The sequence below is a fragment of the Malania oleifera genome, chromosome 8 (genome assembly GCF_029873635.1).
Source record: "Malania oleifera isolate guangnan ecotype guangnan chromosome 8, ASM2987363v1, whole genome shotgun sequence".
In the NCBI taxonomy this organism is placed as follows: Eukaryota; Viridiplantae; Streptophyta; class Magnoliopsida; order Santalales; family Ximeniaceae; genus Malania; species Malania oleifera.
In genome coordinates, this window is record NC_080424.1 from 93,581,222 (window position 1) to 93,600,829 (window position 19,608).

General features: G+C 37.2%; 1 protein-coding gene across 8 annotated transcripts in view; it reads right to left on the minus strand.

Moving 5' to 3' along the window:
- Window positions 1-19,608, minus strand: part of LOC131161333 (small ribosomal subunit protein uS9c) — a 46,955-nt gene extending 27,347 nt beyond the window's left edge. For 5 of the 8 annotated variants that reach the window (XM_058117034.1, XM_058117030.1, XM_058117029.1 and 2 more), the window contains exons 1-2: window positions 19,107-19,584; window positions 11,610-11,898 (exon numbers count right to left, since the gene is read on the minus strand). In XM_058117034.1, the coding sequence (XP_057973017.1) occupies window positions 11,611-11,898; window positions 19,107-19,454 (636 nt within the window). In that variant the 5' untranslated portion in view covers window positions 19,455-19,584 and the 3' untranslated portion in view covers window position 11,610. Of the gene's footprint in view, window positions 1-11,172; window positions 11,353-11,403; window positions 11,477-11,609; window positions 11,899-19,106 lie in introns of those variants that run through there. The other 3 variants (XM_058117035.1, XM_058117031.1, XM_058117033.1) reach the window with 3 other exon arrangements.

Consider the following 19,608-nt stretch of genomic DNA (forward strand, 5'->3'; position numbering starts at 1 on the left):
TCTCGTGGGCCAGATGGTTTTACCTCGGGGTTCTTCAAGAAAGCTTGGGATATCATTGGCAATGAATTCACTATGGCAGTTAAGGAGTTTTTCAGAAGTGGGAAGCTTTTCAAGCAGTTTAATAGAACTGCAATTGTGTTGATTCCTAAATCACAGCACGTTAACACAATTCAAGACTACAGACCCATCTCATGCTGTAATGTGGTTTATAAAGTCATTGCCAAGATCCTTGCTAACAAAATTAAGCCAGGGTTGGAAGAGATTGTAAATAATGCTCAATCAGCTTTTATAAAGCATAGGTATATGGTGGAAAATATTTATCTGGTATAGGAGCTGGTCAGGAAGTATGCTAGAAAAAGGATTTCCCCTCAATGCATGATAAAAGTTGATCTTAAAAAAGCTTATGACTCAGTTTCATGGAGTTTCCTGAAGAGTATGCTGGAACAACTCAAATTTCCTGCAGCATCGGTGGGGTGGGTAATGCAATGTATTTCATCTACTTCTTACTCCCACTCTGTCAATGGGGGTTTATATGGTTTCTTCAAGGGGAAGAAGGGGCTTAGACAGGGTGATCCCCTATCCTCTATTCTATTTGTTCTTTGCATGGAATATCTTTCAAGACTTTTAAAGAACCTGGAGAGTGACCGAGACTATAAATTTCATCCCAAGTGTGGAGATCTTAAGATTTCTCACCTTGCTTTTGCTAATGACCTAATCCTGTTTGCAAGGGGTGACTATTCTTCAGTTAAGAAGATTGTGGAGTGCTTGGGAGACTTCTTTGATTGCTGAGGGCTGAGGGCAAGCTTGCTTAAATCAAATTTGTATTGTGCAGGGGTTTTTGGAAACAAACAGGAGGAACTTAAAGGCTTAACAGGTTTTCCAATGGGGGAGTTTCCCTTCAGATATTTGGGAATTCCTTTGGCCTCCACAAGATTAACATCATCACACTTTTCTCCCCTATTTAACAGGAAAGCTGGACTTATAGACTCCTGGCCAAGGCACACTCTATCCTATGCTGGAAAGCGTGAGCTCATAAATTCTGTGATACAAGGAGTTGACTGTTTTTGGCTTTCTATTTTCCCTATTCCCTATTCTATTTTGGCTCACATTGTCAAACTTTGTAGGGCTTTCTTGAGGGGTGGCAGGAGGAGGCCTTTGGTTGCGAGGAAGGATGTCTGCTTGTCTAAACAGGAGGGTGGACTTGGGGTTATGGACCTAAAATTCTGGAACATGGCTCTCCTCACTAGGACCTTATGGAATATCCACAACAAAAAGGATGCTCATTGGTCAAAGTGGGTGAGTCATGTTTATTTGAAAGGTGGAAGTATTTGGGAGGCTTAAGCTAAGCATGAAGACTCTCCACTCCTTAAGAAGCTCATTGAGATTAAAGATCTTCTGCTCCTTCAGTGTAGGGACATTACCAGTGCTGAGATCCAGTTAAAACAATGGGGTATGGATGGGCAATTCATGTGTTCTGATGCATACTAGCTCTAGAGAAATAAAGGAAGAAGAGTTCTATGGCAAAACCTGGTCTAGAAGAATGGTTGTGCCCCAAAGCATTCTTTCATTCTGTGGTTGGCTACTGTGGGGAAGCTGCTTTCTTGTGATAAATACAGTGGGGATGGGATTGATAAAACCTGTGTTTTTTGTGGCACTGAATTGGAAGCAAATGAGCACCTATTTTTCAAATGCAGGCTGTCCTCAATGGTTTGGAACCATCTTAAGGGCTGCTTGGGAATTTCTGGAAGTATGTCAACTATCAAGGCTAGCCTTAAATGGCTACATAAGGAGGCCAGAGGTACTGGAATTCAAGAGGTAGCTAAGAAAGTTTGCTTGGCCACTACAGTGTACTGCTTGTGGCATTTTAGAAACAAAAGGAAATTTGAGGGGGCTGTTACTCAACCGAATGCAATTGTCAAAGTGATCCAGACCCACATTTATCGAGTTGTGTATGACAAATTCCCTTCCTATTTCACTTGATTGGCTGATAGGTTCAGATTTTGCTGAAGTGACTGACTGTAGTCACTTGTTGAATTTTTGAGTTGTAGTTATTTTGGCCTCAAGGCCCCTGGGTATGCCCAGGTTTGATGTAGTTTTCTTTGTTGTAGATAGTACTTTGATTGATTAGAGCTAAATGCTCCCCTCTCCTGGGTATGCCCAATGTAGCTGTACATATCCATTTTGATCTTATATAATTATAATTTTCAAATAAAAAAAAAAAAACAAAATTGCAAGGTTTTGTAGGAAAATTTTCAAATCAAGTGGCTGGAAGCAAATTTTTAGGGTTTTGGAAGCTGCAGAAGGGAAATTTTTGCCACCCTACACATTGCTGGTGCATGAGGCGCATGAGCTGCCAACAATGACGTTCTAGAGACGTAATTTGGAGCGAAAGCAGATTAGAAGGTGCTAATTGCAGTGGTGATGACATGGTTTTAAATTGCGGTTGCAGGTAGCATAACGTAACGGTAACGAGTGTAACGGGAAGCGGGAGTAATGAATGTTACATAACGGGAAGCAGGTGTAATGGCCGTGAATTTTTTTGAAGCACGCACAACCTTGTGCATATTAGCGTACTTGCATGTTTTAAGATTTTAGTCCTTCTTAAAAAGAGTTTTAGTGTATTTTGGATCCTTTAGTTCGAGTAACTAAGTTATTTGGTAAGGGCAACAAGTTTACATTTGTTTTAAACCACCATTGATAGAAAAATTACATGCGTGCGTATTTATACTTCTCATTGTTCTTATCTGTGATAAATTCTTATGTGTACTAACTTAATTAATAGAACAAAATACATTATACACTCTATTAATCTATTAGACACATAAGACATACAAAGAATACAAATATGAAATAGCTAGAAAAGAAAGATGTTTGAAGTTAAAAAACATAGAACATAAATATCACATTACTAATATTATCAAAATAAAATATTTTCCTAACTAGTATTTTCAAATTGTTAATTAATGCATCTATTGTGAGTATTTAAAGAAATAGTAAATTTTGTATCCTTGTCATCCTCATTATAATCTTTTCCCCCTCTCGCCACATGATACATTGAGAATGATTTATGAAAGAGAGGGAAAAAGTCAAAAGAAAAAGTAATAAATAAATTAAATTTTTGGGTGTAACAATCCTGTAGCGGTTACGTAACGGCAATAGCGGCCTTTACATAACAGTCGTGGCCCGTAACGTCCACTACGGCTGTGATTTTTCTTTTCATCGATTTCGCGGTGTGTAACGGTATCGGTAACCCAAAAAACAATTACATAACGGCGTTACGTAACGGTCACGGCCTTTATTTAAAACCATGGGGGATGATGGTGTGTCAAGAAAAATACAAGAAATAGGGGATTTAAGAGGGGCACTGAGTGCGGATTATTTTTCCGGCACATGAGGTCAGACATATAGTTAGACGGTGATGAAGTTTTGGAAGAAGGCCTTTCATAGGTTTCTATTTTAATGGTGGTGGAGGGGTCACAAGAAGGTGTTAGAAAAGTGAACACAGGGGGCAGTGGCTCAAATCATATAGAAGACTTGCAGATGTGGGCAGTGCATGTGTCTGGTTAGTGGAGTGCTTTGTATGCCTATGCATGGTTCTAAATAGTAGTCACCCGAAACGTCGTCTAATGGTCACAGACAAAGGGAGTAGCGGATGTTAGGCAGCAGAAGGTGGCCATATTGGCTGTGAATCTTTTTCAAGCACGCACAACCATGCCTTTATTGAAGAATAAGCATATGATCATTTAAAATATGATTTAAATGTATTTTGGATAACTTTATTCTACCGAAAAACAATATTTAGTTGAGAAAATAATTTCTATATTAATTTTAGTGCATGGTCTGTAAGAAAATTTATATTTGTCTTCATTTTTGTATTAAAATCAAGAAATAATTAATCAGGGAGGCGATGCAAGTAAATTAAAAATATATATTAAAGTTTAAATTACAAAACTTATTTTTATTTAAGTACAGAAATAAAGTTCAATACTAATCTATTCAACACTATTATAAAAAACAAGAAAATGCAGGAGGAATGGAGGAAAAGCACGTTAATATCTTAATCCAAAAACAAAGGTGATATTCAAAATGGTAATAACTATCGCAGAATTAAGATTATGGGTCACACAATGAAACTATGCAAAAGGGTAATTAAGCAAAGAACAAAACTAGAAACAAGAGTTTCAGAGAATCAATTTGGTTTTATGCCTAGGAGATCGACAACAGAGGCTATTTATCTTTTAAGAAGATTAATGGAAAAGTTTAGAGAAAAAGATTTGCATAAGGTTTTTATTGACCTAGAGAAAGCTTATAATAAAGTACCTAAGTTCTATGGGGGGTTTTAGAAAATAAGGGAGGCTATAGTAGATGTACTAAGGTCATTAAGGATATTGTATGATAAAGTAACAACTAGCATTAGGACTGTAGGAGGGGAATCTAGAGAATTTCCAATCACAAGAGGTGTACATCAAGGTTCTACTTTCTATCCTCATCTTTTTGTTTTAGTGATTGATGAACTCACTAGGAATATTCAAAACAAGATCCTTCTGTGTATGTTGTTTGTAGATGATATTGTCTTCATTGATGAAAAGTAGGAATGGTGTGGAAGTTAGAACTTTGGAAAACTATTTTGGAGTCTATAGGTTTTAGAATAAGTAGGAATAAAACATAAAGTATATGAAAGGCAATTTTAGTCAATGGGGTGTGGAACCTAAGCTAGAACTTTGGAAAACTGTTTTAGAGTCTATAGGTTTCAGAATAAGTAGGAATAAAACAGAATATATATAAAATGCAATTTTAGTAAAAGGGGGGGTATTGGAAATAAGATTAAATTTGATAATCAAGAAATTAATAGCGCTATTAGATTTTGATATCTAGGATCTACTAGGCAAGCAAAAGGGGAAATTGAAGAAGATATAATACATTGAATTAAAGCAAGTTGGGTAAAAAGGGAGAGTGCCATCAAGCGAATTGTGTGATCGTAGAATTCCCTCAAAAGTAAAAGGAAAATTCTATAAGACAGCTATAAGGTCAGCCCATACTTCATGGATCAAAATGTTGGGCAAATAAGAAACATGTACAAATGGTAAAAGTTGCCGAAATGCAAATGTTAAGGTGGGTAAGTGGTATCACGTTAAAAGATAAATTAAGAAAGAAACAAATAGGCAACAAACTAGGCATGGCACCTATCAAAGACAAGATAAGGGAGGGACAGCTTAGATGGTTTAGGCATTTAAAATGCAGGCCTTTAGTGCACCTGTGAAAAGGGGAGCATTAGTTATGTTTCTAGTATTAAAAGGGGCAGGGATAGACCTAAAATAACCTAGAATGAGGCATGAAGGGTGCGCAAGTTATTGTTTCAGGCCTCCTTAGCAAACAATTGTTTAAAAAAGTAGGTAATCTCATCCTCGAACAAAGATTGCGCCCTCACTGCAAGCCCAGAATCTACTTCCAACTCCCTGATATACAACCTTTCCTCCTCCTCCCACATGCCCCCTATGGAAATACCCAAAGTTCCTTGACCCACTTCACCCTAGCTTTCAGACACCAACTCATACCCTGCCTCAATAAAAGCATCACCAACCTCCCAGCCCTATCCTCCTCAACTAGCATACCACACGTCTCTAGCCCATCCAAACCAGTAATTTGCAAAAAAATATTGCTTTTGCTTCTTTGGCATCACAAAAAACTCCATATTCCAAATTTCCAACTTCGACTTCACATACTTCAGTTTCTCATTATCCTATTCCCACCCCTAAACTAGACACTCACCCCACACATCTTTAATGATCCTAAATGGAGGGATGCATTAGCCACATGTTCTCAAAGCAGCAAAGGGAGGGGCCCCATTGCACTGAGTTGGATTCAAGAAGGGCAAGGTTGTTGTCAAAGACATCTAGAAAGCATTTCTTGAACAAGAGGTGGAAATATGTCTCCCCATGTGTTGGTAAAGAGGAATTTATCAATGTGAGAGGATGCATGTCTATAGACACCACCCAAGTAGAATGACCACTGCTTAAGGGAAGATCCTTGAGCCCACAGTCCTAGACAAGGGAATCAAATCTCCTCATTTTTGTAAAGATCCTAGAACTCCCTAGATTATCTCTAAAGCTATAGATGATGTTGAAATCCTCACCCACCACCACCTAGTGCAGACTGGGCAAACCAAAAACACCTACCACCTCTTCAACAAATGAGTTCCTTAAGGAGGACAAGGTCAGCTACACATTGAAGTAAACCACCACTCCTTAAAGCCTCTAAAATCAAGCAGGACCAACAAAGTAAAAGACCCCTTAAGGATGTCCTTTAAGGATGCCATCCTCATGCCTTAGTGTACAATTTGGCCCCCAAACGCCCAGGACGGCCCCCCAAATCTTTGTTCCTATTGTCCCAAAGACTTCCAAAAAGGAAGGAGTCTACTTCCTTCAACTTAGTCTCCAAAAGAAGTAAAGTGTGACTTTATTTACAAGCTCCTTGATCACTCTTCTCTTACTTCTCCCCTGTACTCTAACATTCCAAGAGAGGATCTTCATTGAATACTACTAAATACTCTTGAGGCCTTGCCTTCCTTATCATATTTAACCAATAATGTCAATCTATCCAATTCCTTCTCAATTTCATAGCCTTTTCCCTATGCCCCGACTCCCCTTCCTCAATTAAACCCTTTCCTCTCCAGAGTTTACCAAGAGACCCCCAATTCATCTAGGAGATCTTGGGCCTCCTTGTTATCCCTCTCATCATGTATTAAGTCCACAATTTCAGAAGATTGCTCCTAGTACGACTTCCTATGGCACAAAGGTGACTCAAAATGTTTATAAGACTCCATTACAAACAAAAAGGACATTATTTACCTGTATGGCCTCTAGATGATCATTTCCTAGCCCTACAGTCACCAGGATTGGGAATGAAGTGGGCATGCGACAATTGTTCGACTACAAGGGAATATTTAGGCTAAGGTTATCTTGAAGTCCGGCCTCATCTAGATTTGTCTCTCTCTAAACCCACTTTTGCAATCCTTGTTAGGTTCCAAACCCTCTGAAAAACATTTCTAGTGGTTTGTACCAATGTCTTTCTCTGAAATTACATGCGTAGATGTTCAATTAGAAGCCCTTCATTTTCACATGAGTTCATCAAATTTTTATCCCTCCAAATTGGTTATTTGCTTCCCCTCATATAGATTTAACCCCAATTTACCAAGTGCAATTTATCTTTCTTTGATAATTTTTTCATTATTGCCTCTTTAAATTCTGCCAGACCATTTAGCGCGAGCCCTCGTCTCCCCTTGTCATTCTTATTGGAGCATGCGCTAACTACTTCGTTGGCTCTGCAATTGTTCACTAACAAAATGGGTTTGGGACACCCCTTCAAGAGTGCCTCCTTGTAGCTCTTTTAACAGTCAATTTCGGCCCCTCTCATTTGCCCAACACAAGTCCCTTTTTTTGTGGCTTCTAAGGACTTTGCAGTTATGGGCCTGACAATAGCCGGTAATTTAGCAAGGTCCAATGTCAAGCCCATCATGTAATTCAAGCTAGGATTTGAAATTTTCCAAAGATTACAGGTCAACTCTTTATACTAGTTTCTCGATGGAAGAGTTTTTTTTCCTTTTCTTCCCATTTTGGGGTTTCTCTGTTCTAACCATTGTCATTGGAATTCCTCCATTGTCAATGAGATGAAGTAATTCTTGAAAAAACTAAGTACTTAGATTCAATTCCTCCACCCAAATTTGATGAACCACAATCAAAGTATCATAACTCCTGATGGTTCTTGGCTTTGTAGCTTCCTCTGTCGTCTTATTTCTAACCTTTCCAAAACTTTTCCAACCTAATGCCTCTTCACAATTTGATACACAAATTGATTGCAAGGGACCCTTGTGCAGTATCTTCTTTAACAAGACGAACCTTCCAAATCTGTTCGCCCTCAGTCAAACCATGATAATATGGTTGGGTGCCTTAAAGGTCCTCATCCAAGGGTTTGATGTTTATGAAGAGAAATGATTGTTGTTTTATATCCAACTAACGACTCCTTCTCTAGAAGGGAGATGAAGAATAGTGTCATCTAGATGACTAGATTTTTCAATAGTGCACCAGGTTCTAGCACTCTCTTCAAATATGAACAGTTTCATGCCAATCAAAGTTCATTTTCCATCTGTTCAGCCATGGGAGCATAACAGGCTTCTAGAAAAGGTTAGGCTACGCCTAGGAGTGCAGAGGTTAGAGCGACAATCACTAGTGATGAAGGGCAATAGAATTAAAAGACTCGTCTAAAGGAGGTTTGAAAAGATAAAAGAGAACGAGGTCGAGAGAGGGCAAAGGATCCAATGATAAAAAGTTCAAGGGTTGGAATCTCTAGCATGGAATCGTGGTTCAGGGCTTAGTAATCTTGCGAACAAGATCATTAGGTGGAAGGGGGTGATATCTAGTTTCTGATTGCAAAGCAGTTTATCTTACAAATGATTAATAGAGTATATCATATTACAAATTAATGTATGTAGTCCTATTAATTTATTTATCATGCACAAAACTACTAAAAAGTATAAGGGAAAAAAAAATTCCAATAGCATTTTAAAACCAATGGAAAATTTATTACCCTTACTAACAATGTTCTTAAGTTGAACTAAAGGATACCAAACACAATAAAATCATTGGAAGAAAGGTAAAGAGCTTAAAACATGCAAATATACCAATATACATAAGGTTGTGTATGCTTGAAAAAAAAAAATTTTCAAGACCACTATGCCTCCTGCTATGTAACATTTAACATTGTTGCAATCCACTACACTCACTACCATCGCACTACACTACCTTATCATAGTTTTTAGAATCTTATGATCCACAATTTGGCTCGTAAGATTCATATCAATTCGACACCAAATCAATTTGAATCTTACTAAAAGGGGGAACCTAAAATAGCCAAGTCATTGTCAAATCTATTGATTCACATGATTTTGGACCTATAATATACTAATAGACCCAAGACCACTATGCCTCCTGCTATGTAACATTTAACATTGTTGCAATCCACTACACTCACTACCATCGCACTACACTACCTTATCATAGTTTTTAGAATCTTATGATCCACAATTTGGCTCGTAAGATTCATATCAATTCGACACCAAATCAATTTGAATCTTACTAAAAGGGGGAACCTAAAATAGCCAAGTCATTGTCAAATCTATTGATTCACATGATTTTGGACCTATAATATACTAATAGACCCAACTAGTTTAAACCCTAAAATCAACATTCTTTTTCTTTTATTGCTTTTATTTAGCATGATTCCTTCCATTCCTTTCCAACATTAGTTTTGTACTAATCAAAAGGAGAAAATAGAACTTTAGGTCCTATGTCGCCTTCATAAAACCATTCATCACTCTTGGAGGAATATAGCGGCCATTGAGAAGAAGGGCAGAACACTCATCAGATAAGGTGGCAGTAGGGTGGTACTCATGTTTCATTGTGTTTTTAAGATTCAATAGTTGGTTTTTCTAGTAGTTAGTTTACTTTTTTTTTAGTAACAAATGAAGGAATTTCACTAATAAGAGGAGAATTCACAAAAAGGGGGGAAAAAAATCCCTCATCAAACTTCTAGAAAAATCTAGAAAAAACAAACTAATAAAAGAAATATTTCACTGATAGTAGTTTGTTTAAATTATTATCATTTTTTTAAGGTTAACTATTTTTTATTTTTACTTTGAGAAAGAATATGCAAGAAATATATATTTTTTTTTTCATAACTGTTGATGAACACCAAAAGTTCAGTCTTTAATTAATTTTTTCTTGGTTCCTTCCCTTAAATGGCATAAAGTTCATTTTTTATTTATAACCTCAACTCATTCCCTTACTTTTCATTTTTTTGGGGAAAGTATACACATGTAATATGATTTTTTTATTGTCAAAATTACATGTATCATATTTTTTGCTTCTTGTTCATATATCAATAGACACATGTTATGCAGAATTGAATTTAAAATTTTGTACTAAATCTTACTATTAAAGTTTGATATACATTATTGGATCACAACCTAACAGCTTAAGCCTTTAGGCAAGTGGTATTCTAACATGGCATTGGAGCTGGTTACCAGGCAATCTTGGGTTCCAGACTTCCAGTATTGTTGCCCGAGTCTATTGTGTGGTGTTCAAAAAATTATTGTATTCCCTGTAATGGGTGTTATCTACTGTGTATTTATCTCTCCACGAGTTGTTGGGCTGCATGTGTGGGGGAGTGTTAAAGCTTGATATACATAGTTGGCCCACAACCTAGTAGCTTAAGCATTTTGGTAAAGTGGTATTCTAACACTTACAATTCAATTTAATTTTTGATTCCCAAAATATGAATTTCAACTCATGATTCAAATCTCGACTGGACAACTATGCATTTTACAACTCTTTAAAACCATGAGCAGGAAAGAGAAGGGAGGGTAGGAATGATCTAGGGGCATTTTTAAAACTTCGTATTATTTTACACTTCAGCAAATTTCCCCTATCCTCATTAATGGTCATTTAGTGAAGTTTAAGTGTCATAAAAATTAAATAGCAAATTCATGTCATTTTTGAAAACTCACATAAAATCTGCGTTTTTTCAGGGGAAAGTATTTTGCCTCCCAAAAAATAAATAAATAAGGCTTAACCTGCTTGTAAAGTTAAGCCCAGGCCCATGTACTCTACACCTGAAACTGCATCTCCATGCCGTAGCTACATTGACAACTTCAACGTTCAAGGACCATTTTTCTTTAAGAAAAATTTTCCTATCAAAATACATGGAGCTGAGGGTGGACACGGACAGAATGAAGAAACAGAAAAAGAAAGGGAGAGAGACTACCATTGCAAGGGGTCACCAAGAGACACAAAATTACTCCGAAACTTCACTCTGATTAAAAAATTGCTAATATAGCCTTTAGCCCTAGGTTTACTTAAAAACCAAAATCACGCAAAAGTCTCCAAATAAAATAAATAACAATAAACATAAATAAATTACAAATTATTATCCATAAACTAACATGGCCACCTTCTTTGGACTAAAATTGCTTTTCTTGGACATTGGGATCCTAATCTTCAACTTAGGCTTCCAGAGTTTATCAAATTGATCTAGCTAAGCTCATCATTCTGCATCACGAGCCTAAACATTTTCTACATCTAACGTTGCATGCAAACAAGGAAATTAAAGGGCTCAAGATGCTGAAGTAAGGAACTTTATTTTCTCTTTCCAGATCCAAAAAGAGTAAAGAAGGGTTTTTTTAGGGAGTCGAAGGACTCTCATAATCCTCACAAATATTGGTCATATCACCTCCTTAAGAATCCCCCAGCCACATATGCACCTCCTGGAGCCCTTATCCCACTTCGTCACCAGCCCATCCTCAAAAGCGAAAAACAAAAATAAAAAAACAAAACAAAACAAAAAAACACAAAACAAAAGGGGTTTGTGGGGGATCTTTTTTTTTTATGTATCCCATACAAAAAGTAAGGAGCTGAGAATAAATCTGAAACAAAAGCAAATTGGAAATGTTTATGATATAAGTGTGAGAAAGTAGAGTATGAAGATAAGCCATGATTTTTCTTAAAGAAATTAAAAAAAAAAATAGAAGAACAAATTTTAGCTACAAAAGTTCTAACCTCAACGTTTAGAGTATTGTGGAGCTTTACGAGCTTTCTTGAGACCAACTTTTTTCCTTTCAACTACTCTGGAGTCCCTGGTGAGAAGCCCTTCCTTTCTAAGAGGCACCCTATGGTTCTCACTCACCTTTAGCAGTGCCCGAGCAATGCCAAGGGAGATTGCTTGAGCCTGACCAGATAGACCACCTCCATGAGCTTTGACAAACACATCATACGTCATTTCATATCCCAACGTCACCAACGGAACTCTAATGTACTGAAGCCATAATGGATTGCCTTGAAGGTACTCCTACATGGCATTATAAATCCAATCACTATGTATGTATAATAATCATTCACAAATCAAATAAATTTGAACATGTTACTCAAATATTTGTGTTGATGCACAAGAAGGTTACGGATCCCAAACTTATGAAATTTGAACAACTGTTATACAACTGAGATTTTTTTCCTCAAGTGCTAATTTAATTCCAGGCAAATAACACTAGTAATGATGATGATGATGCATGCATACCTTGTTTTGTTCTTTGAGACTTATGTTCTTCCATCCTCGGCCTTCCCCCACAAACCATATATCATTACTGCTGTTTTTTGTGCCAGGATTTAAATCATTTTAATTGTATTTTATTGATTAATCTACCTACAAAATAAAATACTCTTCGAGACAGATCATCTGAATCCTCATAAATCTCCAATTACTGTCATTAGAACTCTAACTATGTACAAGGTATTGAACATTAGAAAGGAGACAAAGAAGAGAGAATTCTGATTCGAAGTTCAAAACTGTATTCAAACTTCCACGATGCACAACGTACATAAAAGTATTTCTACACCCTACAGTTAAAATTAAACAAATATTACAAAACGATCCTACTACCACATGCAGGTCCAAGGGTTTCAATGCCTTGGGGGTGGCAATCGAGAATAATGGTTTGATTATCTATTACCGTTCTTCGGAGTTTCCACTAACTTGTTATTTGTCCTATGTATGGTTATGTCACCTAATTACAAAAATTTTAAGGAAACCTAAGCTAGGTCTAAGTCCAATCTGTAAAAGGGTAGATGCTGTGGCTTGAGAGCCAAAGTTGAGTTTGAGAGTATGGCTGTGTGGAAAGGTCCTAGTGCACCTAATAGACCCATCCCACAAATGGTACCTACTTAACCTTGTATGATCATCAATCAAATTCATAGCCCTTGGATTTCTTCTTCTTTATTACCCTTTCTAGCTCCTTTTAGATAGTAAGATCAAGTATGCGAGGACCATATCACCTCGAGCAACCTCAGGAGTGTGCTACTGCACCCTGTGTTCGTTATTGGGTTAATTCAAATTAAGGTTCACAAGAGTAAAAAATGGAAACAATCATAAAAGAGCAAATCAAAAGAGGAAATAAGACCCATCAATTAAACAAGAATCACAACCTTAGGCATTATACCAGGAAATAGGTCAATTCCTGGTATTTTTCTGATATTTTAAATAGAAGAGGAAACTTAAAATAACACACTAACAGTAATAAATGTAATAATGATAAAAATAGCAATAATATAGTAAGAACAATAGCTGCAACCATAGTTGTTAGAATCTTACAATTTTCGTGATTCAATTCATATGATTTGTATCAATTCCACGCCAAATCAACTTGAATCTTACTAGCAAATTTAACTGAATTGTTGTCGAATCTATCAACTCACTTCATAAATCTAAAGAATTGATCTGAATCCATCGATTCACACAACTCTAGATCTATGATATCTTGACAGACCCAACTAGTTTAAAGGCCCAAAAACAACACTTTTTTTTATATAGCTTTCATTTACACGATTACCTTCCATTCCTTGTCTACATCAATTTTGTGCTAAAAAGGAGGAGAAAATAGAACTTTTGGTCGTGTGTTGTCTTCACAAAACCAATATTCACTCTTGGAGGAGTATAGCACTCTGCCACTTAGAAGGGGAAAGACACTCATCAGCTAAGGTGGTATTCATGTTTCATTGCATTGATAGCCTATTAAGATTCAAAAAGTTGGTTTCTTTTAGTAATTTTATGTATATATATTTTTTTATAAACAAAGAATTTTTTAGAAGAGAGAAGAATGTACATCAGAAAAAAGAAAGAGGAGAAAAAATGGTAAATAGAACAGGGAGAATAAAAATCCTCCATTACATCAATAACAATAAATTACAACAAATATTCATCATACACTGAAAGCCAACTCAATGAAGCAGAGCCAACCAGTCCCGCTGCAGGTCTCCCAAAGAAACATGACGAAAAATTCCATTAGTGGACACCCACAGGACGCAAGATATACCACTCTACTCCAAAGCAAATTATTGGCAGCAGCCAACCCTTTAAAAATTCTCATGTTTCTCTCCAACCAGATGCACCAAAAAATAACCATAATAGTGCATCGCCCCAAGGCTTTCCAATCCTTCCCTTTACCAAAACCCAGAAAAATGATCATATAAAAACCCTTCGAAGTGGAGGGACAAACCCAATCTTCACAAAAAATACCAAAAAGGTTTATTCCAAACAACCCAATGAAATGGGGAATGAAGAAAGATGTGAACAAATCTCACCCCTCCTCAAACAAAGGACACAAATATCCGGAGACAGAGCCTCATTAGGTCTACTCTTCTGAAGCAAATCATTAGTAATAACTCTTTCAAGAACAGCACTCCAAATAAAAGCTTTTATTTCAAGGGAACTTTAGCTTTCCAGATCAAAGAACACAAACCAAAAGGTTTTATGTTAGGGTCACTAGTCAAGCAGGAGAAAAAAGATTTACAAGAGAATTCCTCAAAAGGATCTAAACTCCAACCCCTTCTATCGCTCCCCCAAATAACTGTGAAAAGAATCAAGCAAATCGGTTAAAAATGCCAACTCATTAATCTCTTTGCCATTCAAATTTCTCCTGAAATGGAAATTCTAGGAGAGGGTATACCCTTGTAAACTAAAAAGATCAGCAATAGGAGTATCATAAAGAATAGACTCAATAAAGACGAGGGAAAGCAACAACCAAAGGCATCTCCCTAACCCAAATATCCTCCCAAAAATGAATATGCTCCCCATTACCCACATATACTAGACTTTTGCATAGAAATAATAATCTGAGACATGAACTTCCAAGGGCTCGCATGAGTGAAATTAACCCCAACTTTAGCATCCCACCCTTTTTGTAGCAATAGCAGACCAAATTTACTGCAAATTACCTTATGCTAGAGGGAGTTAGGCTTTGAAGGAAAGCGCCATAACCATTTCCCCACCAAAGAAATGTTCTTGGCCACCAAATTACCAAGACCCAAGCCTCCCTCGCTTTTAGATATACACACAATCTCCCAACCTAAAAGGTGATCTCCATTACTCTCCTCCCCCTCCCCCCCGGACCACAAGAAGTCCCTCATTAATTTCTTAAGCCTCCGCAGCACTCTCACCAGAATTCTAAAACAAGAAAGATAATACAAAGGAATGGAGGATAAACACGCATGGATATGAATGATACGACCCACTAAGATGAAGAAAGCTCCTTTCCACCCATCTAGTCTCTTAGCCACTCTCTCAAAAACAGGATCCCAGAAAGCTTTAGCATCAGGATTGCCTCCTAGAGGAACACCTAAATAAGTAATCAGCCAAGTCAAGACAGCACAAACCGCAAGCCAGACAAAAGGATCCACATCAATGCCAAGGCCTACTAAACCACTCTTAGAAAAGTTAATCGTCAGCCTGGAAGCTTTCTCAAACACCTGTAAGATAGTTCGCAAATTAGAGAAGCAACACATATTATCTGTGAGAAAGGGAATAGTGTCATCTGCAAATTGGAGATGCAAAATGATACAATCCTCATATCCTTTTTGATCCCCTAGACCAACCCTCTATCGATTCCTCTCTCAATCATCCTACTCAATGCATCAAGGCAATAGTAAAGAGAAAAGGTGAAGGAGGATCCCCTTGTCTTAGACCCCTAGATATATGAAACCAAAACCTAGCATCACTATTTACTAAGCACCCTCTAATCCATTTCCTCCACCTCTTAACCAAAACTATTCTGGCCATCACCTTATCCAAGAAACCCCAGTCCACCCTATCATAAGCTTTTTAAAAATCCAATTTCAGAACTAGACCTCTCTTATTCCTTCGAACAGCATCTTTAACCACCTCATTTGCTATTAAGGCAGCATCTAGGATCTGCCTATAACCTATAAAAGCACTTTAGCTAAGAGATACAGTATCCTCCAGAACTGTAGCCAACCTCCTAGATAACATCTTAGTTTTTAAAATATTATGCAACACTCATGACTAAGCTAATTGGTCTAAAATCCTTGACTTTAACTGCACAATCTTTTTTGAGCGCGAGGGTAATAAAAAAGCATAATTCATACTCCTTCCTACCACTCCATAATCAAAGAATTCAAGAAACACTTTGAGAAGGTCTCCCTTCAACATATCCCAACAGTACTGAAAGAAAGCCAAGGTAAACCCATCTGATCCAAGGGCCTTCTCTCTATCCATCTCAAAAACCGAGCACTTAATCGCCAATCCAGTCCCTCAACCATAACTCTCCCCTATCCTCCTAAGAAAAGAGATTCCTATAAAAATCAATAACATTTTATTATTTTTCTTCTTTTTACAAGAAAGAATATGCATGAAATATTATTCTTTTTAATTGTTGATAAACACCAAAAGTTCACTTTTTAATTATTTTTTCTTGATTCCTCCCTCAAACAGCATAAAGTTCATTTTTTTAATAATATTTCCATACTCATTCCCTTATTTTTCATTTGTTTAGGGAAAGCATACAAATGAAATATGATTTTTTATTATTCTCAAAATTTAAGTGTATGTTCTTATTTTGCTTGTTCGTATATCAATATATGCATGCCATTTCGAATTGATTTTCGAAATTTGTGGTGAATCACACAATTCAATCCTTGATTCTTGATTCCCAAAATTGGAATTTCAATTCACGATTCAAATGTTAATTTGACAACTATGGCCACAAAAATCCTAAAAAATGCAGCCATACCTTTTTTACTTTTTTGTTTTTTTGAATTTTTGGTATTTAAATAGGGCAACACTAATAGTAATAACAACAATAAAGAACAATAATAATCCTGAAAATATAGCCATAAAAAAAATCCTTGAAAATACAGCCATAAAAAAAAATTTCTTTTATTTTATCATTTTCATTTAACTTAAAGTGCCTAAAAACAAATAAGGAGAATTTAAATGTAAAATAAAATTAAAAAATTTAAATACCTGGCCCAAATTAACCCACAAGTCAAACTAGGTCGGCCCAGACCAGATTACCTAAGCGAGCTGAAGTGAGGAGCCTTCATTACGCCCTTCTTCTTCCTTGCTGAGAATCAGTCAATGGGGGTTCCAAAGGACCAGCTGTCATGGTTGCACACAAGAAGCTCCCCTCTGTTCGCATCGTCATCCTACAGCCAACCACCAAACAAGCATTGCTGGAACTACTACCCCATAGTTTGAACCAGCAGCGTCGAAGCACCTGAATCTGGACAACAACATGAGACTTGCAACAGCAGTGCTGGATAGCCCATGTCGCCATGCCAATCATAGGCCTATGACTGCCTTGTCAGAAAGTATCTGGGCTTTCAGCTAAGTGCCAAAAGAACCCACAAAAACAACACATGTTCACCCCCTTCCTTTTTTACTCTTCCGGAAGAGTTACAAGTTTGGCCAGGTAACCATGGCATAGGATTTGCATAACACAACACTGACTCTCTCTCACTCTCTTCCTCTATCTCTTTCTTCAACAACGTTCTCTCACAGCTACCCTTATACTCTAGGGTTCATCTTTCAAAGCATGCTCCTTCTTCTTGTTTTTTGCTTTTTTCAACTCCTCAACGCATATTTCTCTCCTTCAACTGTGTCTCTCTTCCCCCCATAGACCCCTTCCCATAAGCCATGTTGCAACAACTCCCATAATCTCACTCCTTTATTGCAGTCCCTGATTCTCTCCATTTGTGCCTAATTGCACACCACACCATTAAGTCCTCCCATAATCTTATCTCATAGCCTTAACTAACAGCTGACTTTATACATGCTTGCCAGGGGATGAACCTACACACAGCTCACTGGGCTGGGATGGTAATGAGCATAGGGCCCACAAAAAAGATGTTTTTGGTAATTTGTCCTCAAAATGTAGTCCAGTGCCTAGCTTGGGATCGGGAAATTGAAGTCCAGAGGTAGTGGACAGGAAAACAGGTGTACAACCCCTAAAGAAAAAATTAAACCTACATTAACCAAATCTCCTAAAATAAGAAAATCCAGCTTGATTCAATGTTTTGAAAATATTAAATGTGTAGTTTTTCTTTAATACATCAGCATTCAAAGATTGAACATGGAGATGGATTCGTCATTTTTTTATGGGAAATTCCAAGTCAATATATTTTTTCTTTCCTCTTTTTTTTTTTTTCAGATATTTTAATATTCAAAGACAGTCTCGTGAACACAAACCCATAACTAGTACTTAGAATTTTCTATACACCTTTGGCTTGGATTTAACATGAATGTCATTAGTAAGCTTGCTTCTCCAAGTAAAATGTTGAAAAGATCTAGATAGCTAAGAGCAATGCCGAAGTCCAAATGCTGGTCACCCAGAGACATTTTTTACTTCATGGTCAACCCCCCTCCCCCCAAAATAAATAAGTAAATAAATAAATAAAAGTCAACATAAAAATCCTGCCAAAATAAATTAATAACAAAAAAAACAGCTACACCTTATGTAGATCTTTTCTCCACTTCTACTTCGCTTAACTTATGAGAAGTCATGCACACAATTAAGAGGTCAGCTCACATTATAATCTGTGTTTTTTCAATAGTTAACCCAAATATCGTAACACAATAGGAGAGCCTGCGTATGGCCTACAAATGCACAAGACGTTTGTGCCCAATGAATTGAACCATCAACCATTACAAGAAAATAAGAGTATAATTAAATTATATGATGGCGTTCACAAAATTTCACTGCAATTTTTTCCAAATGTTTTTCAAAAAATGCATAAATTCCATATAGAAACCTATTCTTCTTCCCGACTATGATATGGTGGGTGTGTATTTTTTATTTTTTTTTTGTTAAAAAAATCTATATTTAAGGAAGCAATTCATTATGACGTCAGGTCTAAAATTTCTATATTAAATGTTCATCTCTTGTAAATTCAAAATATATTCCAAACCATAATCCTAAGACACCTAAAGAAGATGTTCTTGCCTTCCTGGATGCATCTTCGTTTGTGTTCCCACAGCAAGACATGAGGATATAAATTAAATTAAACTACAAAACGATAAATTTTCTTTATAATGTGGCTGTGGCAGAGACTTGAGTGTGAGCGGAAAACATATGGTCGAAAATTACGCGCTTTAAAGAACTCAATAAACTATTTTGCAAATGTAGAGACCTTCTAAAATAATAAGAATCCATACATTATGAATTTAAAGACGAACACAGACAGAGAACGAGAGGAAGACAAAGGGAGTACCCTGGCGTCACGGTAATTGATTATAAATTTTCCAGTCCCTTCCTGGAGAACGACACGAGCAATGGCGCATTTGCGGCGACCGGTGCCGATGATCGTCTGGGCCGCGAAACCGCCCGGAAGTCTCGATTTCACGTATTTCTTGAGGTTGGCGGTCTCCAAATCGAGGGGAGGAGCAGCGACGGCAGTAGCAATCACCACCAGCGACGGTGGCTTTCTGGGTGCCTGCGAAAACGGGAGAGGTTTGGAATTGGAAAGACCGAAGGACAGGGCATGGGGTTTACGACAGACTTGTGAGGAAAAGGAGAGAGACGAGAAGGAAGACGCGAGGGAGGAGATGGATGTCGCCATTTTCCCCTTCAGCTTGGTCACGCAGAGCGTCGATTTCCGGCCCGTGAAACACAGGGGTTACTAAGGAGCACCACCAACAATGAGTGTGTGCGAGAAGGATAACGTAACCGAAATGACGAAACTGCTTCCAGAGAGGAGGCTGCGGAGAAATAAA